The 23,150-nt window shown below is 37.7% G+C and overlaps 2 protein-coding genes across 6 annotated transcripts; one reads left to right on the plus strand and one right to left on the minus strand.

Annotated features, from left to right (window-relative positions):
- Nucleotides 1–376: 376 nt before the first annotated feature.
- Nucleotides 377–5,445, plus strand: LOC131218493 (uncharacterized protein At1g01500). Of its 5 annotated transcripts, none has more exons than XM_058213054.1 (3): nucleotides 377–702; nucleotides 1,634–2,414; nucleotides 3,373–4,046. In XM_058213054.1, the coding sequence occupies exons 2-3, from the start codon at nucleotides 1,719–1,721 to the stop codon at nucleotides 3,391–3,393; spliced, it is 717 nt and encodes a 238-aa protein (XP_058069037.1). In that variant the 5' UTR covers nucleotides 377–702; nucleotides 1,634–1,718; the 3' UTR covers nucleotides 3,394–4,046. The 5 variants fall into 5 exon arrangements, with proteins under 5 accessions (XP_058069037.1, XP_058069038.1, XP_058069034.1 ...); XM_058213055.1 differs by lacking the exon at nucleotides 3,373–4,046 and adding an exon at nucleotides 4,974–5,214 and having other exon boundaries at nucleotides 378–702; XM_058213051.1 differs by lacking the exon at nucleotides 3,373–4,046 and adding an exon at nucleotides 4,960–5,445 and having other exon boundaries at nucleotides 383–702.
- A 1,231-nt stretch (nucleotides 5,446–6,676) lies between these two features.
- LOC131218494 (uncharacterized) lies at nucleotides 6,677–15,642 on the minus strand. The gene is made up of 6 exons (XM_058213056.1): nucleotides 15,551–15,642; nucleotides 14,001–14,098; nucleotides 13,039–13,215; nucleotides 8,211–8,309; nucleotides 7,869–8,114; nucleotides 6,677–7,159 (listed from the first exon to the last, which is right to left on the minus strand). The coding sequence occupies exons 2-6, from the start codon at nucleotides 14,061–14,063 to the stop codon at nucleotides 6,872–6,874; spliced, it is 873 nt and encodes a 290-aa protein (XP_058069039.1). The 5' UTR covers nucleotides 14,064–14,098; nucleotides 15,551–15,642; the 3' UTR covers nucleotides 6,677–6,871.
- Nucleotides 15,643–23,150: the final 7,508 nt, after the last annotated feature.

Consider the following 23,150-nt stretch of genomic DNA (forward strand, 5'->3'; position numbering starts at 1 on the left):
TAAGCAATCCATTATGGCCCTGACGAATAGATGGATGAAATTTTTGATTGGACCTATTTTGTATAAACGATTTTGACCGTCCATTTTAAAGAACACAGATCGAATCGTTAACAGTTCGTCAAATCAGTATGATTTTTCCTTGTAGTGCAAGAAATATGTGATGGACGTAATTAACGGTTTAGATGAATGTATTATACTGAAAAAGTATCCAAATCGAACTAGAAGTATACAACAGCGTAATTCTCATTGTTTTAGAATGCTGTGGTACATTCAAGAAAAGACAAGGGCAAATTAGTAATTTTAGCAACCATCTTCCGAAGGAAACGAAAAGGACGTTAACGCAGTAGCATGGACATGGTTATCCTGCGCACTTTCAGATGCCGAAAATAACCCTTTTGAAGGCATGTTATTACGTGGTGAAGGTGAATTTCATTAGATAAGATAGGTTGAATTGAACCCAATAGAAAGAAAAGGGGGGAGTGGACCCCACCTCTTCGATTGATTTCCATTAAGTATAGAAGAAAATTCGATTTGGGTGGTTCTTGTTTTTTTATTAATTTTGATTGGGCTACAATCAAAATTCTATGTTTGGTTGAGGTTTTTGAAAGAGACAAGAAGATCCATCAGCTTTTAGATTCCGATCATTTGATTTGAATTTTCATTTGTTGAATTGAGAGAGGCGTGTGGAGGAGGATATTTGCAGTATGTATTTCTTCCTTCATTTAAATAAATTTAAAGAAAGAAATAAAGTATGTGGTTTTGTAGGAATCGATTGCGAATATAATCTAGTTTACAAGGAAAGGAGAGATAGATTGTAGAGAGAGAGAGAGAGAGAGAGAGAGAGAGAGAGAGAGAGAGAGAGAGAGGCACGTTCGAACAAAGCTGCCGGCATATGAACCGTCACACCTACGTCAAATAAACAGCCAAACAGAGCTCTCTCCCTCTCTCTCTCTCTCTCTTTCTGATCACCCCACCTTGTAATTGAATAAGCAAGAAGCGAAAAGATTGAAGCTTTTGTTAGGATTTAAACTCTCTGGTTGGTTTCTTTTCTTTTTTGTTTTTGAATTGTCTTTTTTTTTTTTTTATCCTGTTTTCTATGTGGGTTTTTGTTCTCTTTTACTTAAAAAATAGTTGTGGGCAGCTTCAGCTCTGTATTATTGTGGGTTTCCTTGGATTGGCTTCCTCTTCTTCTTTCTTTCTTTCTTTTTTTCTTTTTTCTTTTTTTTTCCAACTTTTCTAGTGTGGAGTTTTGTTGTTTTGAACTGGGTTTCTCTCTCCATTAATTCAATTGGGTTTCTCTCTTCCTTCTTCTCTTTGGTCTTTTCAAAGTCGAATTTCAGTCCTCTGAATTGGGTTTCTCTCTATTCAGTTGGTCTTATTCTCTTTTCCTTGTATTTTCTACTCCTTCTATATGGGTTTTTGCTCCTTTGTTCATTCTTTTGTGTGGATGGGCTTTTATCCCGTGTTAACAATGTCATGTCTTTGAGTAGGTGAATTTCTTAGTTTTACTCCTTTTATTTCATGTTTTTTTTTTTGCTAATGTTCTGAGAAACAGGATTCTTCTGATCACTTGTTTGATTCTGATAAGAATGATTTTCGTGTTATCTTTTAACTATTCTATTGATTTTGGTAGGTTGGTGATTTCACATCCTATGGTGTTTTTCAAGTCTTCATCTGTATTGATGTGAAAGGATTTCTGCAGCGATCTTACTCCAACTATGGAATGCTGTTACGAGTCCGCGACTGCAGATAGTGTTGCTGATCCGTCTAGAAAGATCATCAATCACTCTACTTATCAGCCCAAGTTGTCGTCTTGGTTTGATCTGAGGGTTTTCTATGTGAGAGTCAGCAATTTTGAGGTCGACCAATCGACCCCAGAGTATCTCACTCTCAAACATATCCCACTGAGCCCTGATACTCTCCTTGATGTGAACAGTGGGCGAAGTAGCATTTACTCTGACAGTGTTTCCTCACTTCTACGAAGGGATAGGGTCGATAAGAAAGCTGAAGAAGTCACGTTTGTAAGCACAGATAGTATAAAGATGACTGGGAGTGTGAAATTTGAGGTATATGATAGAGATGATCTGTTGCTCTCTGGAGTTCTAGAGATGTGCAGTAACGGTTTCACCGGAGAATCGAAGAACCATAGCAAAAGGTGGAGCATGAATTTCCAGCCATTGAAGACTTCGGGGGCAGGCTTCTTGAAGGCAAAACAATACATGAGTCCTGAATTGCCTTTGCCAACAGTGGATGTCTATGTCGCCGGTAGTTTCTCCGGTACTCCTATCATCTTGACGAAGACAATTCAGTTGAGTTTTCAGAAGAAACATGTGAGGAAGGGAATGTTGGATTCAATCCCAGAGTATGAAACAACCGAAAGCAAGACCGACGTACCTTCTGACCTTGATTTGCAGGCAATTGATCCCAAACTTCTTATTGTTCTTCTTGTTTTATCATATCTGAAAGTTAATATATAATCTTCAACCTGAGAATTTGATTTGCATCATCTAGTCTTGATTTTGTATAAGCAGGGCGCATCATTCAGCAATCCAGACTGTTCATCTGATGGGTCCCACAGTGGATGGGCTGTGGCAAGAAGTTTCTACCATGGAATAACTATAGCCCCATGGATCAGTTACCTGCAAATAGAGAGGAAATATCGAAACGGGTCCCCGCTCAGCTGAAAAATAAAAGGCCAAAGATTTGGATTGCGATGATCTTCCAATTTGGGAGATTTTCATGGGATGGTCCATCCACAATGGTGCCCACCATATCAATGGCTGGATCACTGAACCAAATGATCATAAATTTCCTCTTTATCTGTGGTAATCATGCTGCATTCTGTTATAGGTATCTTTTATCTTGGTTTTGCATTTTGGAATGAATATCTCAAGTGTATTGCATTTGCTTTATGGTTTACAAGATGTTTCCTTGCATGTGGACATGTTTGTTTTATCATACAACCCATTTCTTGCTGTGGCACCCCATGATTAATGGGTAAGGGTATGGGCATGGCACATATTCCAAAGCTATGAATTGAATATTAATATTATCTGTGAATTGGGTCCTATGTTATACCAGAACCTGACATATCCATCTGTCTTGGGGCTTTGCCTTTTTGGTTTTAACCTCCTCATACAGACAACCCACCTTATCTAGATTTGAGTTGGGAAAAAGAAATCACACTACCCATCTTGAATCTTTAATTTACTGTGTTCCAGAACAAAGAAAGAAGGAAAAAATAGTAAATCTGTTGATGGGTGTTTGAAAATTTTAATCTATCTTCTCAACGACTAATTCTACTTTCTCTAGATGTAACTCATGACAGGCTGTAGCATTTTTTTATTTTTATTTTCCCTCCTCGATGTTCAGGCTTTTAGATTTACAGTATAAAGACAAGAACAGTTGGCCATATGATGCTCCTCTCCAAACTGCTAAAGTCAGGTGATACTGTTATAGAGATGGGACTGAACCTGAAATGATAATAACTTTTGTATCCTTCCAAAAAGAAGAAAAAAAAAGATAATAAAGTTTGTACAATAACTTGCGCAGCCAAATAAATTAGTGACCATTTATCTATACATATATACATTTATTGTTATTCGATTTAAAAGCATGTAATGCACTATAAATTGATAAAACGTAAAATAGGAGATTGTGCTAAGAGTACTTCAGGGAACTCCATAATATCTAAGCCTGAGCTTTATAAAATGATACCTTAGAATGCAGCTATACCAATGTCTAACCTCCATCATATTTTCATGTTCTGCAAAATTTATAAATCTTTTCATTAGGTTTGTTTTCTTATTTTCATTCCTTCTTTTGGTAAGCTGGGATGGAACACATTACTTCAATGTTGCAGCACTTGGGCCATGACAACTAGGCACAGGGCTCAGCTCTCGATTTGTCATCGATACTTTTCTTTATGTGCTCAGTTCTGTTTAGTCCCATTTTTGCTTTCTCCTACATCGCATGTCTACCAGATTCATGTTGCAGCATCAGTAGTGTTTTTATATATTTTAGAAATTTGAGGATATTTGTACTTCTATTTTGGAAATTTGGTGGTATTTCAGCCATCTTCATATTCTCATTCCTTCTTTGGGTAAGCTGGGTTGGAACACATTACTTCAATGTTGCAGTAATTGGGCCACAACAACTAGGCAAGAGGCTCAGCTCTTGATTTGGTGTCGATTCTTCTTTTGATATGCTCAGTTCTGTTTAGTCCCCAGCTTTTGCTTTCTCCCATGTCGCATGTCTGCCAGATGCATGTTGCGGCATCAATAATGTTTTGATATATTTTAGAAATTTGAGGATATTCATACTTATATTGTGGAAAATTGGCGGTATTTCAGTTGTTTCATGAGAAACAATTGCACTTTGGTTGTTAGCCCCATCTAATTCTTTTAATATGAATTCGATGTGAGTGTGGCTTGAAGTAGTGCTCATTGGCAGGAGGCAATGGACTGAAATTAGTCGTGAAAAGGTTTATTGATGCCTTCTTTTAGTAAGTCCAGAGATTTGAATTAAGTGAACAGTAGATGCACGCATCCTGCATCAAATCCAGCCTTGAAAATTTGAGCACATGATGCTGATGGATATACACACAAAAAGTCAATAAGTTCTCAACCATTTCTTCAACCCATTGGCAATTGCTCCTCCTTTTCCACCACCTGTTTCCATATCATTTTTATTGTTTTCATCCTAATGTCAAAAGTTGAGATTGAACTGATTGACATGTATGCATATTCAAGAAAATGAGAATTTGAAAAACTGGTCCAAAGTATGCTCTTATCCATGTAATGGAATATTTTATTCTTTTTTTTTTCTTTTGAGAATAAGTCCTGCATTATCCACCAAAAAGAAAACGGAATTAGTCATACATTTTTATATTCTCCTCTTTGATCCTTAACTTGCCTTGTAGGACTAAATAACTCGTCTGTTTCTTCCATTTATTTTCAGTTATTGGAATTCAGGGAACAAGAGAGTGATGACGATGATTACGACAGTCTCTACTCGAGGGCAAAATACATAGAGAGTGAGGATGGGGAACTCTCATGGTTTAACGCGGGCGTGAGAGTAGGTGTTGGGATCAGTCTCGGAATCTGCGTGGGCATTGGAATAGGGGTCGGTTTGCTTGTCAGCACTTATCAAGCAACCACTAGAAACTTTAAAAGACGTCTCGTGTAAAAAAAATAGAAGAAGAAGAAGAAGAAGTGATACCACAAACTAATAACCATCTCCATTGAACCCTGTTTAATTCCCCCATAAGCTAACTTGGTAGCTTTTCTCAAGATGTACCCCTTTGCAAAAATGTTACTAGAACTTTCTTTAATATAGGTGACAGTCATCTGTCGCTCATGCTTTTGAAGTTTGTTACATAAAGGCAGTAAAATTTTGTGAATGGGAGTAGTAGACCTCTTGAATGGAACAACTTCTTGACTGTTACATCAGATGCCTACAATTGAGCAAATAAGCTTCCTTTTTTTAATTGCTTAATGCTGCATCTTGGTTCAACTTGCATTTTCCAAGGGGGTCCCTACTCATGGCTCGGTGGTAGACTCGCAAGAGTTTCAACACAGAGGTCATGGGTTCAAGTGCCCATTGTGGTGTGTCTGAGTGTGAGTGAGTGAGTGTGTAATAATAAAAAAAATAAAAAATAAAATATTAAAAAAAACCTTGCATTTTCCAATAAGCAATATTCCACTTTGAGTGAGGTAATATGGGGCAAGGATTTTCTAAATTCATTGATTTCAAACCTTGGTGTTTGTTTTTGTTGAGTTCCCAAATTAGCACCCCTGTAAATCCATAGATTTGTAGCTTGATTTTCAAACTATGTGCTTTGGGATTTGTCCAATGGGATTTGCCAGTTCCAAATCCAATTCAACTCCTGAATGTGACAAGCAATTCATATTCTCACTTCTATTGTTCCAAACAGGGCCTTGGTAATCTTTCAAAAAAAAAGAGCCCTGGTAGAATTTCCAAAAGATCTAGAAGTAGAGCTCTTTTGTTTTCAATTGGAAAGATGGAGCTCTTTCTTACCCATGCAGGACCATTGCATAATTTGTTTAAATTCTAGTAAAATTCCAAAAATGTTGTGAACTTTTTTCTCACAGTCTGAGCCAAATGCATTGTATGTATTTAAACATAAGCCATTTTGATTGCATTTGAATTTGACAAGATTACCTTTAAGGGCGTGTCTGTGACAGCTAATAATGAGATGAAACTAAATCTCGCATTCTACAATCTAATTCATAAAATGAGAAGCATATAAGGATCATGGCAAAGCATAAAATGAGAAGCATGTAAGGATATCATAGCAAAAGGGACCATCATCTGGGAGACAGGTGCCAGCTTGGCACTCATGGAAGATCTATGCCATTTATTTGGGTTGGCTCCACCCATCAAAATGCCCTTACCTAAAAATAAGCTGGTCTGCTCAACAGGTTGACAACCCACGTATAGTAAAATGGTTTTTTAGCAAAAAAAATCCTACAATCAAGATTCAATGTGCATATGTAGCTCACCTAATGAGCGGACTGACCTGTTTCTGTGCAATCGCGAATATTGGAGGCAAGAAATCACTCAATCCAATGGGAAACAGAAGACAAACATAGAATATGGAACAAGAATGCCGTTCCCACATTAGAAACTAAAATGTCTTTGCTTATGACAGTCATGGAAAATGGAACCTCAGTTCCAGCTTCAATTAGTAAAATGTATTGAGATACACCCACATCAAGTTCCAAAACTAATGAATACTTCCCAAGTTGTATATGGTAGCATACAAATAACAAATTTCTATAGCTACCATAGAACAGTAATGGAACATTATAATATTAGTTTTAATAAGAAAGTTTCTTGCTCAGCTAGATCATGGGGCGACAAGCACTGGCTCTGGAGCCACCTCAGCTGAATGTCCATTGCTAGTGCAGCTTGATTTATTGTCTAAGCCCCACAAACTGGCAGTTTTTATGTCATCACTGGCCATCAATTTTGAGAATTCCTCGTGATCATACTGTGATTTGTCCTTCCCGCCTAACTCAGCTGGAAGGATCTCAATGGAAAAATTCTGTCTCATCAGCTCCATACTATCTTCATTCTTCGGGTAAACAAATTTCACCTTCTGAAATGTCTTGGAGTCCAGAAAGTATTTGACAATCTGCAAGGGCACAAAGAAGAGCAAGTCATCTGATGATGATAGGAACAGTTGTGGAGAAGGAGAGAGCTTTTCTCTTTTTTCTGGTTTAAGGTGATAAAGAAGCTGTGGTTTTTGCCAAATTAAGGAGCACAAGAAAGAAATTGATTAAAACTGCCAAAATAAGCTCTTTCTCAGAAGTAACTTTCAGAACCTGGAGCTTGACTTCAAAATAGACCTTCAATTTCCAAATTTATCTCGGTTTAGGTGAGCAAAAAATAAATAAAATTGCAAGCTTAATACAAGGCTTAGCCATCATTGATTTGGCTGTTTTCTTTTCTTTCACGAAACCGGAGTTTGGTCTTAGCAATTGACAAATCGGCATTTTAACCAAAGTCCAACTGAGTGTGCCAGGGAGTTTGTGAACATTACTTTCGAATTCAAAGTTTGAAGCAACTGAAGAAAAACACCGGATGCTAATCGATTACAGTAAACAAAGTCCTGTTGTTTCTGCACAAGAACAAGTCTTTTTACTTTTATGTTTCTTTTGAGTTTCAAGATCTTATTTATAAGAGGGGGAAAAAAAACAGGCTAATAAAATACTAACACAATGTTAAAAGGGTGTATGGTCGTCTTGACAAAATATTAGGTATTTTTTGCTCAATCATTCCCTATAATGGACGTCAATTTCAATTTCACAACAAAACCCAGATACATGCAATAGCATACGAACCTTCCAAAAAGCTTCGAATATCCTTGGAGGATTGTAAAGGAATGCTAAGGCGAGCCTCTCGGGATAGTGATTTTGCAATATATTTACAGTTTCTCGAGTAGTCCTGATGGGCACCGAGTTAGTCAATGACCAACCAGTGAAATCTATCAACCACACCATCTGCTCTTGACCCTCGGGTAGGTTAAGAAGTCCATTCTCTATGAGATACACCAGATGTCGGAGCTGATTGTCATGTGATGATGTGTTCTACACGAAAAAACAAGGGGGAAAAAAGCACTGAAAACACCTTCCAAAGTACCACCACAACTCTACAAACACCTTACAAGAAATATGAGCACAAACCTGCTTTCCTGGCCTCAGTATAAGAACACTTCTCCCGTGTAGATCATGAAAGTTTGCTCTATACACTTTCCCAGTTTCACCTTCATTTGCTATTTGGTGCTGAGAGAGAAAGAGTGTTAGGCTACAAATGCACATTTTACAACTTCATATGGAATATAATATCAAACAATTTATTATGTTGCATGTAAGTTAGACTGCTCTTTAGCTTTCTTGGTCAGCTTAGACTCTAAAATCTCAGTTGCAGACATGGATAGCACAGGAAACATGGCATGCCAACGCATCTTCTACAGATGCAGATTATACCCAGTGACAAACTACTAAAAAATTAGTCCATTGAAGTGCCAAATAGAGACATTTATATCAAGATCAATATAGGGACGCCCATAAACAAAGAAGGATGTTACATGTAGACGTATATAATTGGATATGAATTTCATTACCAAATATAACTTAATGACTATTAAGGATCCAACCCATGGCTCAGTGACAGGCGGAGTGAGTTTCAACACTGAGGTCATGCGTTCGAGTGCCCGCGTGGGGTGACCCTTGCATTATGTCATCAGTACAATTATCCAACTATTAATAATCTAATTACAGTTAAACCCCCAGAATTTTATAATCTTTTTTATACACTTGGACAGAAGTCAAAAAACAATATTCATGTAAATGATCAAAATACCCTTCTAATAAAACTTTGTTTAACCCCACCCAAATTTCCTTCAAGTTGTTTCTTTTGCGTTCTCCATTGATCACAACAGGCCACACCTGACGAATGGGTTTGATGAAATAATTACCCCCCTAGATACTTATGGTTGGCGACCCATACCATTGTTCTTTGTGATGTGACCAACCAAAGTTATTGATCAGGTTGGTTTTTGGCTACATTTTTTTTTTTTTGGTTAGCTTGTTAGTACACCCACTGTCAGATCACACTTCACTATTAGCCACCTCCACTAGGGAATCGATGCCAAGACCTCGGTGTTGAAACGAGGTATCTTTCACTCGGTCTACCACTTGAGCTATGCATCTGGGTTTTGGTTTTTGGCTACATGGTCACGCTTTCAGGAGCACACCTTATGGATGGAGTGGATGTCCTATAGACAATATGTTGGGCCCACAGAGCATGGATGCTTCTTAAAGTACCACCATTGGTCTGACAATGCATGGACATACGGAGGGAGTGACTTTGTGCGAAATGACCACCACATGAGAGGAACATGCATCAAATCCACCTGGTCCATCAGATACGCTGCCACATTTTCACTGTGGGTACTGAAAATCAATCCCATCTAGGACTCAGGTAGACCACACAATAAGTAACAATGTCAAATCATGTGTAAACCTCTAAATTCATGTCGTGTAGCCCACATGAGTGTTAGACTGTCCTTATTTTCGGAGCGTCCCTTCATCTTGGCATCAGATGAATAGATAGGATGGTGCATATATACCACAATGGGAGTACCATATCAACCATTCACCATGGTGTAGCCCACTTCAGTATTGAATCGGCCTGATAATTGGGCCTTGGTCAAAACACATGGTGGCACACCTGATGGATGGTGTGGATCTCTTCGACATGAAATACTTCCATCCATGTCAGTGAAAGGCACGCACTGATGACTCAACAAGTCATGCAAGAGTTTTCACTGTGTGAACCAGTTGTAGTCTAAACATCTTGTAAATGATTCCAATCCCCACATGAAATGCCCCGACTCTGCTGAGGTATGCTTTTTGGGGCCACCATGTTGTGTATATGAAATCCTCTCCATCAACTAGGTGTGCTCCTCAAGGACTTGGACCTCAACACTTAGGCACTGGGGCAAAAGAAAAATCAATCAAATCCACAATCCAGGTGGGCCATACCACAGGGAACAACGGGTATGGAAATGCCAACCATAGCATTGTGTGTGGGGCCAACATGGTGTCTTTATGTCATCAAACCCACTCATCAAGCGTGACTCTTAAAGATGAACAAAATATACACAAATCAGCCTGGTCCAAAACTCAGGTGGGCCACAACTTGTTTACTTAGAGCTTTTACATGCAAGTTTACATTGTTCACATTGTTGTCACTCTTCTTAGTCTTTTATCTGGCTGGTACTTTATTTATACAGTGAATATAATGGTTAGCACCTAACACACGGAGTGGATTTCACATAAACAAAATGTTGGCCCCAGAAAGCTTGGGTGTTCTACATGTAAAACATATGTTGTGTACAATTTCAATCGCCTATAGATAAAGCAATAAACTTGGTTTTATTAGATAGGCTATTTTGGTCATTTCAATGCATTTTCCTTTGTTGCCTCTTTGGCCAAGTGTATAAAAGAAAAGTGTTATAAAATTCTTAGGGCATAACTGTAATTAGATGACTAATACATGGATAAATATAATTAAATCATAAATGCATATGTTTGACTGTAGATTTCCCAATTAATTAATATAATATGTTTCTTACAATATCTACATATAGATAATACCTTTCAAAAAAAAATAAAAAATCTACATATAGATATTGTAAAACACACTAGGGGGTATGACATGTGCAACCCACATGGAGAGAGGAGGGGGGAGAGAACCCGGAGGGAAAGGGTGTGTCTACATCCAACTGTAGATTATACGTTGAGATAGAAAGAGAATAGTGCCACAATAGTTTCATCGGTAGGCATCATATCCCCACTTTTCTGGTATTGTTGCCCACTCAAGTTTTAGATATGCCTTGTTTTTGGGTTGTAGTCCCAACATGAGTCTGCATAAGAGATGTATGGAGTATACATCAAACAGTCATCATGGTGGGCCCCACAGAGCCCCTAATAATACACATCAGCATGGACTACACACATGATTGCAGGGCCACACAAATAAATAAGTAAATAACAGTTATGTCTCTTCATATGACTAATTGTAGGGGGAAATTGGCCAAACACTACTCACGTGATATATAAAAGAAACATCTTAGTTTATCACGATAAGTATCTGCCAATTATAATTGGTAATACGACACTTGGTTTCCTTTATATTCTTTCTTTCTAGTTTCTATTTTTTTTTAACAAGTCACTGAGCCTGAAATTTTTGCTTGTCAACTTTAGCTCACCAACATTCTGTTGAAATTCAGGAACCTCAATTTGTGTTCATACAACACCAGCCCAATATATTTCAGAGCCATTACAAACAGAACTTGAAGGCCCTGTGCTATGTAAGTGCCTTGTAGAAATATTTTGAGCATGCAGTTTGGTACCTCTCACTTGTAATCCATACTTACCATGTGTCCTTAGTCCTTGAAAGCATTTCACAACCCGTAGATTACCTCAATGTATGCATCTTTAACAATTTCCAATCTTTAAACCACTAATATCATGGGCTTCCTTTTCTTATTTTCTCTCTTCTTAAAGATGTCTTGTTTATGTTTACAATTGAAAAAATATCCATTAATGAAAAATTTCATTGAGATCTCAAAATTTACAGGCATTTACTGATTATGTCTTTGAGTAAGTCATGCCAACTTCCTCCCATGCTGATTTTTTCTTATCCTTTTTTTTATGAGGGTATCTTATTTTTATGATTGACAAGGGATGCATTATTGAAAGACATTAAAATTTATAGGCATTTACCTGTTACATGTGTTTGAAAAAATCAAGCAAATTCCATTTCATGGATCATCTCGTTGTAGTCCCTCAAACATTGTTTATTCACCTTTCACTAAATCTATACCTCTCCCCTCCAAATTTTTATTCTGAGAATCAATTGGTTTTAAATCGAAACTCTACCTTTCATAAGTGCTGTGCCTGAGTCAATTTGAAGCTCAATCAAGTAGATTTTTATCAGTAAGAAAGCTCATTGTGTCATCTGATTTTTGAATTTCAAGTCAACATTTAAGTTTCTCAATTATGCAGACATCCAAGTGTTAGAGTACTATTCAAGTCTTTCAAGTTTGAGTGTTTTAAAGTTTTAGAATAACCAAGGTACTTTTAACTGGATTGCAGTATTGATTGCGTTGTGTCAGGTCAACCAAACAAGTTATCCCAATACTCAAACTTTCTTAATACAGGACAAGATAATGAACGAATGCATTGCTAGAGATGGTTGCCCATGAGACTCTATCATCCCTGTTGTACATGTATCAAACCTCTAGGGAAATTCAAACATTGATCTGGTTGGCCACCACATGCATAGGACATAACCCAAAAGCCACAGAGTATCTTAACCTTTGTACCAGTGGCGCACAAATGGAAGCTTTAAAAAAGTTGAGAAAGAAAATGAGCAAAGGTCTACATCCAACAGTCAAAATTCCAAATGGATAACTAGGACAACCACCATGGTTTTGCGCTATGGTCCATCTACATGGTAGTCTCAGGTCTATGGTGTCAATCATCCTAGACAATTGTCATCTGAACAATGGAGATGCCAGAGATGGGCGAGCAACCATCTTTTGCAAAGCTAGTGAGCCTTGCTAGAAAATCTCCAGTGCATAAGTTTCTTTTGACATTCAATTTAAGCATATTTACCCATCATATAGTTTCTCAAGAAAGCCATACAAAGAGGGCAATATAGCATATGCAAGAGAAAGATACATAATTAACTCAGTCACATAGATGCTTCATGAAAAAAGAGAGACAAGGATGCATTTAACAGTGTGAATCAATCACATAGATGCTTCATGAGAAAAAAAGAACAGTGTTTACAAGGAAGAATTTAGCTGTGCAAAAGTCAATCACATAGATAATCATCATCATCTAAGCCTTATTTATGCATAAGTCAATCACATAAATGTTTCATGAAAAAAGAGGTCCGTGCGTGCATGTGACTGTGTCTATGTTTAGGGGAGCTTACCCAACGGATTTCCTCAGGCTTAAATGTTGATCTCCATTCCAGTGTCTCTTCTAACATTTTCTTTGATTTATCAACATTCCAATTCCGAGCTTCCAAATATCTTCTCAAGCAAGCATCAGTGCAGAACAATAGACTGCGTCCAGATAGTGGTCCAATTGCAGCTTTGAGCTCATTAACCTGTTTTTAGAGTGAGGATGTTTTGCAGAATCTTTTCAAATGGACCAACTCGATAAATACAGGTAAGGGCATCTATACTGTTCTGGAACTGAATGGAAATGACTATTGAATGTTGCATGTTAGAAAACAAGACAAGTACAATGAATGTTATGTGCATGATCTAGAGTTGTGCTTTTCCAAAGCACATGAGGAAAGGTTGGAGAAAGACAGACGATCGTGTGAGAGCTTCTCTTTTCTCATCCAAAGTTACTGTGATGCTACTTGTATGCAACAACTGAATAACGAGAATAGACGGAAGGCAAAACAGTTAAGGAAAGCAAGCGAAAGCTTTATGACAAGCTGTCTGCAATCTGGTCAATCCACATTATAGTGAACAGAATCTCCCTGTTATTTACCAACTGAAGACAGATTCAATTAAAAACTAAATTACATGATTTCATTCACAGATATTTTAATATATTTCACCTTGTAAAGAAAATAAGACACGATTGACAGCTTTCACTGATTAGACATTTTTCCCTTGTATTTATCAACATCACAGAGTTCATCCTTAAAATGTCTTCTGGTAGTTATTACTATAGCTGGGTACATGTACAGAATACAGGTTTCCTTCATGAAATGAGTGAAATAAATAGCCATCGAATTTTTATCAATAGAATAAAATTATTGTAAAAGAAATCAAAATACATTTTCTTAGAGTATGTATCTTCCAGTTCACATCGAAATTTCATGAACCCAAATGAAGCGAGTGGCTCTGGCTTATGTATCCATTAGCTTGCAATTACCTTTGCTGCTTGCTGATCAGGACCATTGTCCCCTTGATTATGAGCATGCCATCTACGGAACATGGTGACAGCTTTCTAAATGTGAAAACAAGTCCAACCTACAAAAATAAACCTCGGCATGTCACCATCTGCAAACCATTTTAATAGCTCACTAAATGCTCCAGACTTCTGAGGATTTTCTTTTATTCTATCGGTCGAAACTGAGAAATTATATTACTGGAAAAAATGGGGTCGTTTGGATGCCTGTATAATCCATAATCCTTAAGTTGTAAAAGGATTACAGGTAATTGGATTGCAAGTGCTATTTAGTTACCTACATTTGCCTGTAAAGGCTTTAACACACCCCCCAAGCTTTAACACACACACCCCCAACCAAAAAAAAAAAAAAACAAAGCTTGATTGATAATCAAATGGACCACACGAGAAAGAAGGATGGGACATTCACCATTAAAAACTTCCATGTTGCATTTGGGGCCCATTGTTATGGGTGGAGGGCATCCAATCTATCCAGTGCATGCATGCTTTGATGCTCTCCTCAAAAAAATAAAAAAAAATCAAGTCCTTTTTTATGTAATTGGCTGATTTTGGGAGAATTTACTGCCACAAGCTCTATGTGGTGTGAATACCTACTTTGTACATTGTAAACAATTTACAAGTTAGCCAAACACAAAATCTATTAACCAGTAAACAGATTACCACTTAGAAGCTAAACAGAATAGCATGTAAACTGTTTATACCTGAAACTCTTTTCACGTGTAAAGTGTTTATAACTTAGAATTTTTATAGGCATCCAAACTAAAAAATCTCAATCTGGTAGCTTCATTTCTTAAGAATGTATCCAGGATACAAAACTCACAAGTAATTTACATACCCAGAACCATAATGTGATCCATTTTATTGATGAAACCAATAATGTCAGAACTAAAAACACTAACATCTCTCAATTTGCGTCGGCTCACTTGGAGAGTCCAATCGAACGATCCCAACCATCCATTAAGTCGAGAACACATTTCATAAGCTACCATATAAAACTCGTACCGATCAGATAATCCAATCATCTGCCTTTATTATCTACAACCATCCATTTAGAAACCCATGGATGGGATATTTACAATTGCCTAACAAAAGTGATTCTTTAGAATCATAAACAACAACCCATGATAGACCCTAACAACAGATGGATCAAATTGTTGATTGGACCTGTTTTTGTGGAAATGGTCTTGATCATCCATGTTAAAGACCAAGGATCAAACGGTTCATATATTTCAGAGTGACGTGATGTTTAAATGGTTGCCTATGATATGTGGTCTGAACCTAATGAACGGTCTAGATCAATGGATTGGACTCTTTAATTCTCTCAATTCAACAAGAGGCACTGTAACTGGTAGTGCTCTGAGAGCAATGGAACATCTCACAAAACCTTTCTTTTAACCGAATTTGTTAGAAAACGAAAAGAAAACAAGCCTCCAAAACCCAGAAGAAGGAATTATAAGAGAGATTTATAAAAATTTGAGTGTGCCAAAGAAAGACAAGGAAAGAGGGAAATTTACCAGAGAGCAGATGCAACGGCAGAAACAAATCGTCAGACGAATGTGGGCTTTTCATCATTTTATACTCAGGCTCCGTATGACTCTTGATAGGCAGGCATTCAGAAACTGTACACGTGGCATATATTAACTCAAATAAAACATAATTAAATTCTGCAACGACGGTATCCAAGATCAGATTGGTCGAACAATCCTAACCGCTTATTCGTGCACACTTGTTTATGGAAACAGGGATGATGGGTATCTTTCATTTTTAACCGTCCAATAAATTTCTAATAATCTTCCATTCATTTAATCAGATAAACTTAATTTTTGGTTTCTGATACATCGACACTAGGTAACATAACGTGGACGGTTTATTTGACTATATGTAGTCCACGTGGGCATTTCTAAGCTATTTTCTAAGTGCCTGCGTATCATCTATCCTACTCTACCAGTATCAAAGTTCGATTTGCCTCTGTTACATTAATATCCAGCGTGTTTCACCGGGGGCGGCTTCGGTGGATCCACTGATCCACCGAGGTGGTTGGGATCTCTGACTGTGGGACCCACTTTGATATATTTTTATTAAATCCATGCCGTCCGTCCGTTTTGAAAAATCATTTTAGTGCATGATCCAAAAAAAGAAGAAGCGAATCCAAATCTCAGGTGGACCATGATAGAGGAAACAGTGGTAATCGATCATTAAAAAACTTCTCGTGGGTCATAACAGCTTTGGATCAAGCTGATATTTGTGCGATCTCTTCATCCATGTATTTTTTGACTTTTCAACGTGTTGGATGGAAAATAAACATTCTGGTGGACCGCATGAAGTTTTTAATGGTGGGGATTCAATCACTACGGTTTCCTACGGTATGGTCCATCTAACATTTTGATCTGTTTCATTTTTGGTTTCATGCACTAAAATGATCTTTCAAAATAGATGGACAGTGTGGATGTAAGACACATAAATCCCAGTGGGCCCTACAGTTAGGGATCCACCCAATTTCGCCGTAACTCTGGCCGATGCTGAGATGTTCGGATGAACTGCTCCGTCCATTTTCTCCTTACTACTAATATAAATAAGATATTTTCTGATAATCACGCTTCCTTAATGATCTTAACCTTTGATTTTTAGAGTTGAATTCGAACTATTGAAAATTTTATTTTTATAGTTCTAAATTCGTCTACAGGCATGGATGATCAAAGCATCCTTTCAGGTTATGTTTCTTGAGGTAGATTGTACCCACAACATGGACGGCTCCGATCATCAGAACACTCAACATGTGGGCCCCAATGGTGCGCGACACACGCTGGATAGTCAATCGCGACAGAGTCAAAACGATACACGTGTGAACTTGTTTGGTTCTTGCCGTTAATTAAGTACTCAATTAATTAATTATGTACAAGTTGGGAAGGTTTAAGTTGTATATGAAAAATACGTCTACCTAGCTGTGTAGGGCCCACCATGGTGCATGTATCTTATCTAATCCATCCTATAGGGTCATTGCATCATGAAAATTGGATGGTTCAAAATTCATACCGATCCAATTATCATGTGGACCACATGATAGCAAATACTGGACAACCATCCAAAAACATCCAAACTCACGTGGTAGCCAACATGATGATTGGACGGGCATGATTTTGATGGGGGTACCGTGTTAGACCTTTTGTATTCCATACCTACAGCACCGTGGACCCCACACCAACTAGCTTTGGGTGAGAGATTTCAGTATTTGTATGCAGATTTACATGTATGGATGGATGGATGGATGGATGGGCCGACCTCCGAGAAAAAGTACACCACGTGAAACTTCCACAGCTACCTAACGGAAAGAAATGAAAATTGTCAATATTTTCTGGAAGATATCATGTTTCTAAGAAGGTGGAATGATAATACGACTTCCACCATAATATCTGACTTCACATCTGATCCAGCCGACCATTGATTTGTGTAGGGCCCACCGTGATCTGGATATGCCATCCTAGCTGTCCATTAGATGCCGGTCTCAAAACCCAAAAATCAACTTAATCCAAATCTCAGGTGGGCCACACCACAGGGAGAAATGAGGAGAGAAGAGTAGGCCTGGAGTTTCAAGTACTTTCCAAGAAAATGAAATTTTGAAAATTGTTGAGCTTTAGGAGATGAATGAATCTAGGTCACCCAATTAGTGCATAAATGTCATTTTTAAATAAAATATATAGATACAGTAATGTTTGCCGTACACTTAAAAATTAGAAGTAATTTCAAGAATAGCCGTAAGAATTTTATTTATTTTAAGCATCGAGTTTAGGTGAATTAAACAGTTGCAATCGACTAAGCAATGCTAAATTCATCAAAGACATAAAGGAGGGCTTTATTATTTAGTTTTAGTTTCTTTTATAAGAGTATTCTTGATATTGTTCCTCAAATCAATTCATTCACTAGAACATAAGTAAAGATTGTGGTGGATAGGAATTCCCTAAAAACTTCTCTTGATTAAGGCTGCATTTAAGCTATTTTGAAGATGTGGAATTTCCAAAAAAAAAAATAATTTTAAATGGCATTACCATAATGCTATAACTAACAAAAAAATTTACTCAAATGGAAAAAATAAAATAAATTCTCAATCTAATCCATCTAGTCAATGTGGGACTTAATTTATATGCGGAATAAGCTCACAGATTTGTCTATGCATAGGATATGGCGATCAGGGGTTTAGATAACGTACCTAGATGAGACGCTGCCATGGAAGCTGGATAAGAATACCAGAATACCAAAATACCTGTAGAGCTTAGGATCTTCCTTTCCTTCACACCCTTTCTGCAATTCAAACGATGAGACTCGAATTCTGCCGTGGTGTAGGATCGGGGACCCGCTCTCTTTTATAGTCTATGGAGAGAGAATTTGAAACTCATCACAACTCTCTCTCCCACGCTTCACATTGCAGCATTCTAGTTCAACTCAAATTGTTGTTTGTGTAAGACAGCTATAGCATTCCAGCCCTAGTACGTAAAGTTGCGCAGATAGACTGTGCAGCGCATCACCTGAAGTGGGGCCCACTGGTCTACTCAATCATCCAGTCCAACTGAATGACAAACCAGACCATTGATCAGTAAGGCCCACTAAATAGAGTTCTTATATTCTCCCACTTGGGCCTCATTGAGCAACGCCAATGATAGTCATATATAATAATTTTGAAAACAAGTTTTGATCTTTTAAGAAAATATCCAAATGGTTAACCAATGAAATAGTTGGACAATATGAGTAATGTTATTCAATCTGGTCCATTAAGACTGTCAGTATCGAAACGCGGTAATCGTCACAACATTTAATTTAGGCGAAGTGAGACTAAGCGCGATCACAATTACTTTCAATCTTAACAACATAAATCAAGAACTAGAAAATGTGGTATAAGGATTACACACTTTAGTGTGATAATATGTGTCTATCCTTAAGAGGTTCTGAAGCTTTTATATGTCTCCAACGAGACACGACTGTAGTTCTACTCACTCAAAATTTGTGCATATATATAGAGAAGGAGAAATAAATCTTTATATCAAAATCATCCAAACAAACTCTATAAAACGAGATCTCTAAGTGTCTTTGAAAATAAAAAAAAATACGCTCAACTCCCACTAACTGAAAATATCTGTGGGATCAATGACTCTCATGGATGTTACATGCTCCTGAAATGGCGTGATAGGGAGCCCTTTAGTGAGCGGATCTACAATCATCTGCTTAGTGCCAATGAATTCCACGGACACTTGATGATTCTAAACCCTTTCCTTTACAACAAGATACTTAATGTCGATATGCTTCGACTTTGACGAATGCTTGTTGTTACTAGAAAATGAAATAGCAGCCGAATTATCGCAAAATATTCTCAATGGTTTAGGGATATGCTCCAGTACCCGCAAACCTGAGAAGAAACTCTGTAACCATATTGCCTGATTAGATGCCTCATGGCAGGCAATAAATTTAGCTTCCATAGTGGATGAGGCTGTGGTAGACTATTTCACATTTTTCCACGACACAGTTCCTCCCACCATCATGAAAATGTATCATGAAGTAGACTTCTTAGTATCAACGCAGCCTGCAAAGTCTACATCTGAATATCCGATCAACTCCAACTGATCAGACATTCTGTATGTGAGTCCGAAATCTTTCGTTCTCTGAAGATACCGTAATACTTTCTTCGCGGCTATCCAATGTTACATTCCTGAATTAGCTAGATATCTTCCCAACATTTCTGTGACAAAGGCAATGTCCGGTGGCGTACAAACTTGAGCATACATGATGCTCCCTACTACTGATGCATATGAAATTTCTTTCATTCGATTTTTTTCTAAATCATTCTTTGAACACTGAAATAGACCAAATTTGTCGCCATTCACAATGGGCAACTTTCCTGAAGCACAATTTTGCATGTCATACCTTTCGAGTACCTTAGTAATATAGGCCTTCTGTGACAGACTGAGCAATTCAAGTGTTCTGTCACGGCGAATCTCAATTTCAATGACGTAAGAAGCTTCACCAAGGTCTTTCATTTCAAATCTTTGAGATAAAAATTTCTTAGTGTCGCTCAACATCCTGGTATCACTGCTAGCCAACAGAATGTCATCAACATACAAAACCATCATGACGAACTTACTCCCACTGGTTTTAATGTAGATGCATTCATCTGCAGTGTTTTCTACAAAGCGATATGAGAAAAGTACTTCATGAAACTTAAGGTACCACTGTCACGATGCCTGTTTCAACCCATACATAGACTTCTTAAGTTTGCAAACCAAATGTTCTGAGCCAGTAGCTACAAAACCTTCGAGCTGCAACATGTATACATTCTCATTTAGATCCCTATTGAGAAATGCAGTCTTTACATCCATCTGATGTAACTCTAAATCCATATAAGCTACAAGAGCCATTATGATCTTGAATGAGTTTTTCTTAGATACTGGTAAGAAAGTCTCCTTAAAATCAATGCTCTCACATTTGTTAAAACCCTTTACAACAAGTCTAGTTTTATATCGTTCGACATTACCTTTGGAATCCCATTTGGTTTTAAATATCCATTTAGAACCAATCCGCCTTATTCCAGTAGGTAACTCTACAAGATCCCATACTTTATTATCCTACATGGATTTCAACTCATCTTTCATGGTATCCAACTAACGAGAAGGATCAGCACTTTGTTTAACTTGTGTAAAAGATTCGGGATCTTTTTCCACCCTTATGTCAAAGTCGTGCTCCTGTAAGTATACGATTTAATCGTCTCGATTTACAGGCATTCTCTCTCTTTCAGATCTTCTTAATGGATCAGTTTGTTGGGTCTGATCTTGATTTTCCTCATCTGTAGTTTGTATATGAGGTTTTACGTGGTGTTCTACAGTGACTACAAAATCGACTGCATTATTAATATCTACGTGATCTGGATTGACTATGACTGGAGTCACAGTCCTTTGTTCCTCAAATACAAAATTTCCTATGTTCATACTCTCACTGTTTTCAGTGTCCTCAATGAATCTGGCATTCTCAGTCTCAACAATCCTGCTGGAGTAAGAAGGGCAATAGAATTGATAACCTTTTAATCTTTTTAGGTATCCAATGAAGAAACAACTTACGGTTCTAGGATCAAGCTTCTTTTCATGCGGGTTATAAACTTTGGCCTCAGCAGGACAATCCCAAACATGTAGATATCGGAGACTTGGTTTTCTCTCATTCCATAACTCAAAAGGAGTTTTGCTTACTACTTTGCTGGGAACCCTATTTAGTATGTGACTGCGGTTTTGATTGCATCACCCCACAGAGATTCTGGCAATGTCAAATTGTTGATCATGCTTTGCACCATATCCATAAGAGTGTGATTATATCTCTCAGCCACACCATTCTGCTCTGGAGTACCAGGCATAATGTACTGAGCGACAATGCCATAGTCTTGTAGGTATCTAACAAATGGCCTTGGATTGTGTCCTGATTCATCATATCTGCCATAGTATTCACCACCACGGTCAGATCTGACAATTTTAATTCTCTTATCGAATTGATTTTTAATTTCGACTTTATAGATTTTAAAAGCATCCAGGGTATCTGATTTCTCACTGATAATGTATAGGTACCCAAAGCGAGAGTAGTCATCTATAAAGGTAATAAAATATTTGTGTCCACTCCATGATGCTGTAGGGAATGGTCCACAGATGTCTGTATGTATCACCTCTAATAGACCTACAGTCCTGGTTGCACCTTTCTTTCTCGTTCTAGTCTGTTTTCCTTTTATGCAATCAATGCATACTTTATACTCAGAGAAGTCTAGAGAATGCAAAATTCCTTCTCGCACAAGCCTGTCTAATCTCTCACGAGATATATGGCATAACCGCCTGTGCCACAACATGGAGGAATTCTCATAGTCTAGTCTTCGCTTGGATCCCACTTTATTTCCATGTGAGGTATTAATATTATAGATGTGAGAGGCAACCAAGTCTAACTGGTATAAGTTGTTTACTATAGAGCCGCTTCCAACTTTAATCGAATTAAAGTAAATGCTAAAACTTTTATTTCCAAAGTAGAATGAATATTCCAACTTATATAAGCAAGAAAATGAAACTAAATTGCGCCTCATAGACAGCACACAAAATGTATCTACTAAATCAAAAAAATAACCAGACTTTAATTAAAGCCTATAGACTCCTATTGCCTCCACGTCTACCTTGACACCATTGCCTACATATACCGAGCGCTCTGCATCAGTTGGTGGCCTGGCCTCTAGTAATTCCGGCATAGAAATGCATATGTGAATAGTAGTTCCTGAATCTATCCACGAGGAATCTGCTGACACATCAGTTAGATTATATTAGAAATAGACAAGAACAGAATGATTACCTTTCTTTACGAGCCAATTCTGGAAACCTTCGCAGTCTTTCTTTAGATGACCCACCTTTTTACAAAAGAAGCACGGTTTACCTTTAACCCGTTTCCGTTTAGATCCATTTCCAGATTGATTCTCATGGTTTCCAAATGGAGGACAAGAGAATCCATTATTAGAACCTTGTTTTCTTTTCCTTTTACATTTATTCTCTTGCCCATGCCCTTGTCCTGAAGTCACCATATTAACATTTTGAACTTTTACCATCTGCCTAATCATGTCTTTTTCTTGGACACACTAAGTGATGAGTTCATCTAATGTCCACATGTCCTTCAGAGTGTTATAGTTTACCAGGAACATGCCGAATTGGGAAGGTAGGTTGTTCATGATCAAATGAACCAGTTGATCATCAGTGAGCACAAGCCCTAGAGCACAGATCTTAGAAACAGCTTCGATCTGCTCTACAATGTATTCATGGATGTTGCCTTTTCCATCATAGGAAGAGCGAGTTAATTTATTCAAAAGAATGCCCACTTCAGATTTATCAGATTTCTTGAATCGTTTTCTCATTTCAGTCAGGAAAACTTTGGCCTTGTCTATTTCAGGCATGGCGCCCTTTATAGATTCAGAAATCGAATACTTAATGACTTTCAGGCATGTATCATTTGATATAAACCATGCAACCCATCGATTATATTCAGCTTCAGTGGCATTATCAAATGGCTTTGGCGGTTCTGGTGTTATGAAGGCAAGATCTAATTGAAGACAGCCCAGTACAA

This window comes from Magnolia sinica, chromosome 11, assembly GCF_029962835.1.
Source record: "Magnolia sinica isolate HGM2019 chromosome 11, MsV1, whole genome shotgun sequence".
Classification (NCBI taxonomy): domain Eukaryota; kingdom Viridiplantae; phylum Streptophyta; class Magnoliopsida; order Magnoliales; family Magnoliaceae; genus Magnolia; species Magnolia sinica.

Excerpts from the sequence above, each read along its gene's own strand:
- LOC131218493 (XM_058213051.1), top strand. The coding sequence starts at position 1,719 with ATGGAATGCTGTTACGAGTCCGCGACTGCAGATAGTGTTGCTGATCCG. Across the intron at positions 2,415-4,959 it reads CTTCTGACCTTGATTTGCAG|TTATTGGAATTCAGGGAACA; the intron begins GCAATTGATCCC and ends ATTTATTTTCAG.
- LOC131218494 (XM_058213056.1), bottom strand. The coding sequence starts at position 14,063 with ATGTTCCGTAGATGGCATGCTCATAATCAAGGGGACAATGGTCCTGAT. Across the intron at positions 13,216-14,000 it reads CTGATCAGCAAGCAGCAAAG|GTTAATGAGCTCAAAGCTGC; the intron begins GTAATTGCAAGC and ends CTCTAAAAACAG. Across the intron at positions 8,310-13,038 it reads AGCCTGAGGAAATCCGTTGG|CACCAAATAGCAAATGAAGG; the intron begins GTAAGCTCCCCT and ends TTTCTCTCTCAG.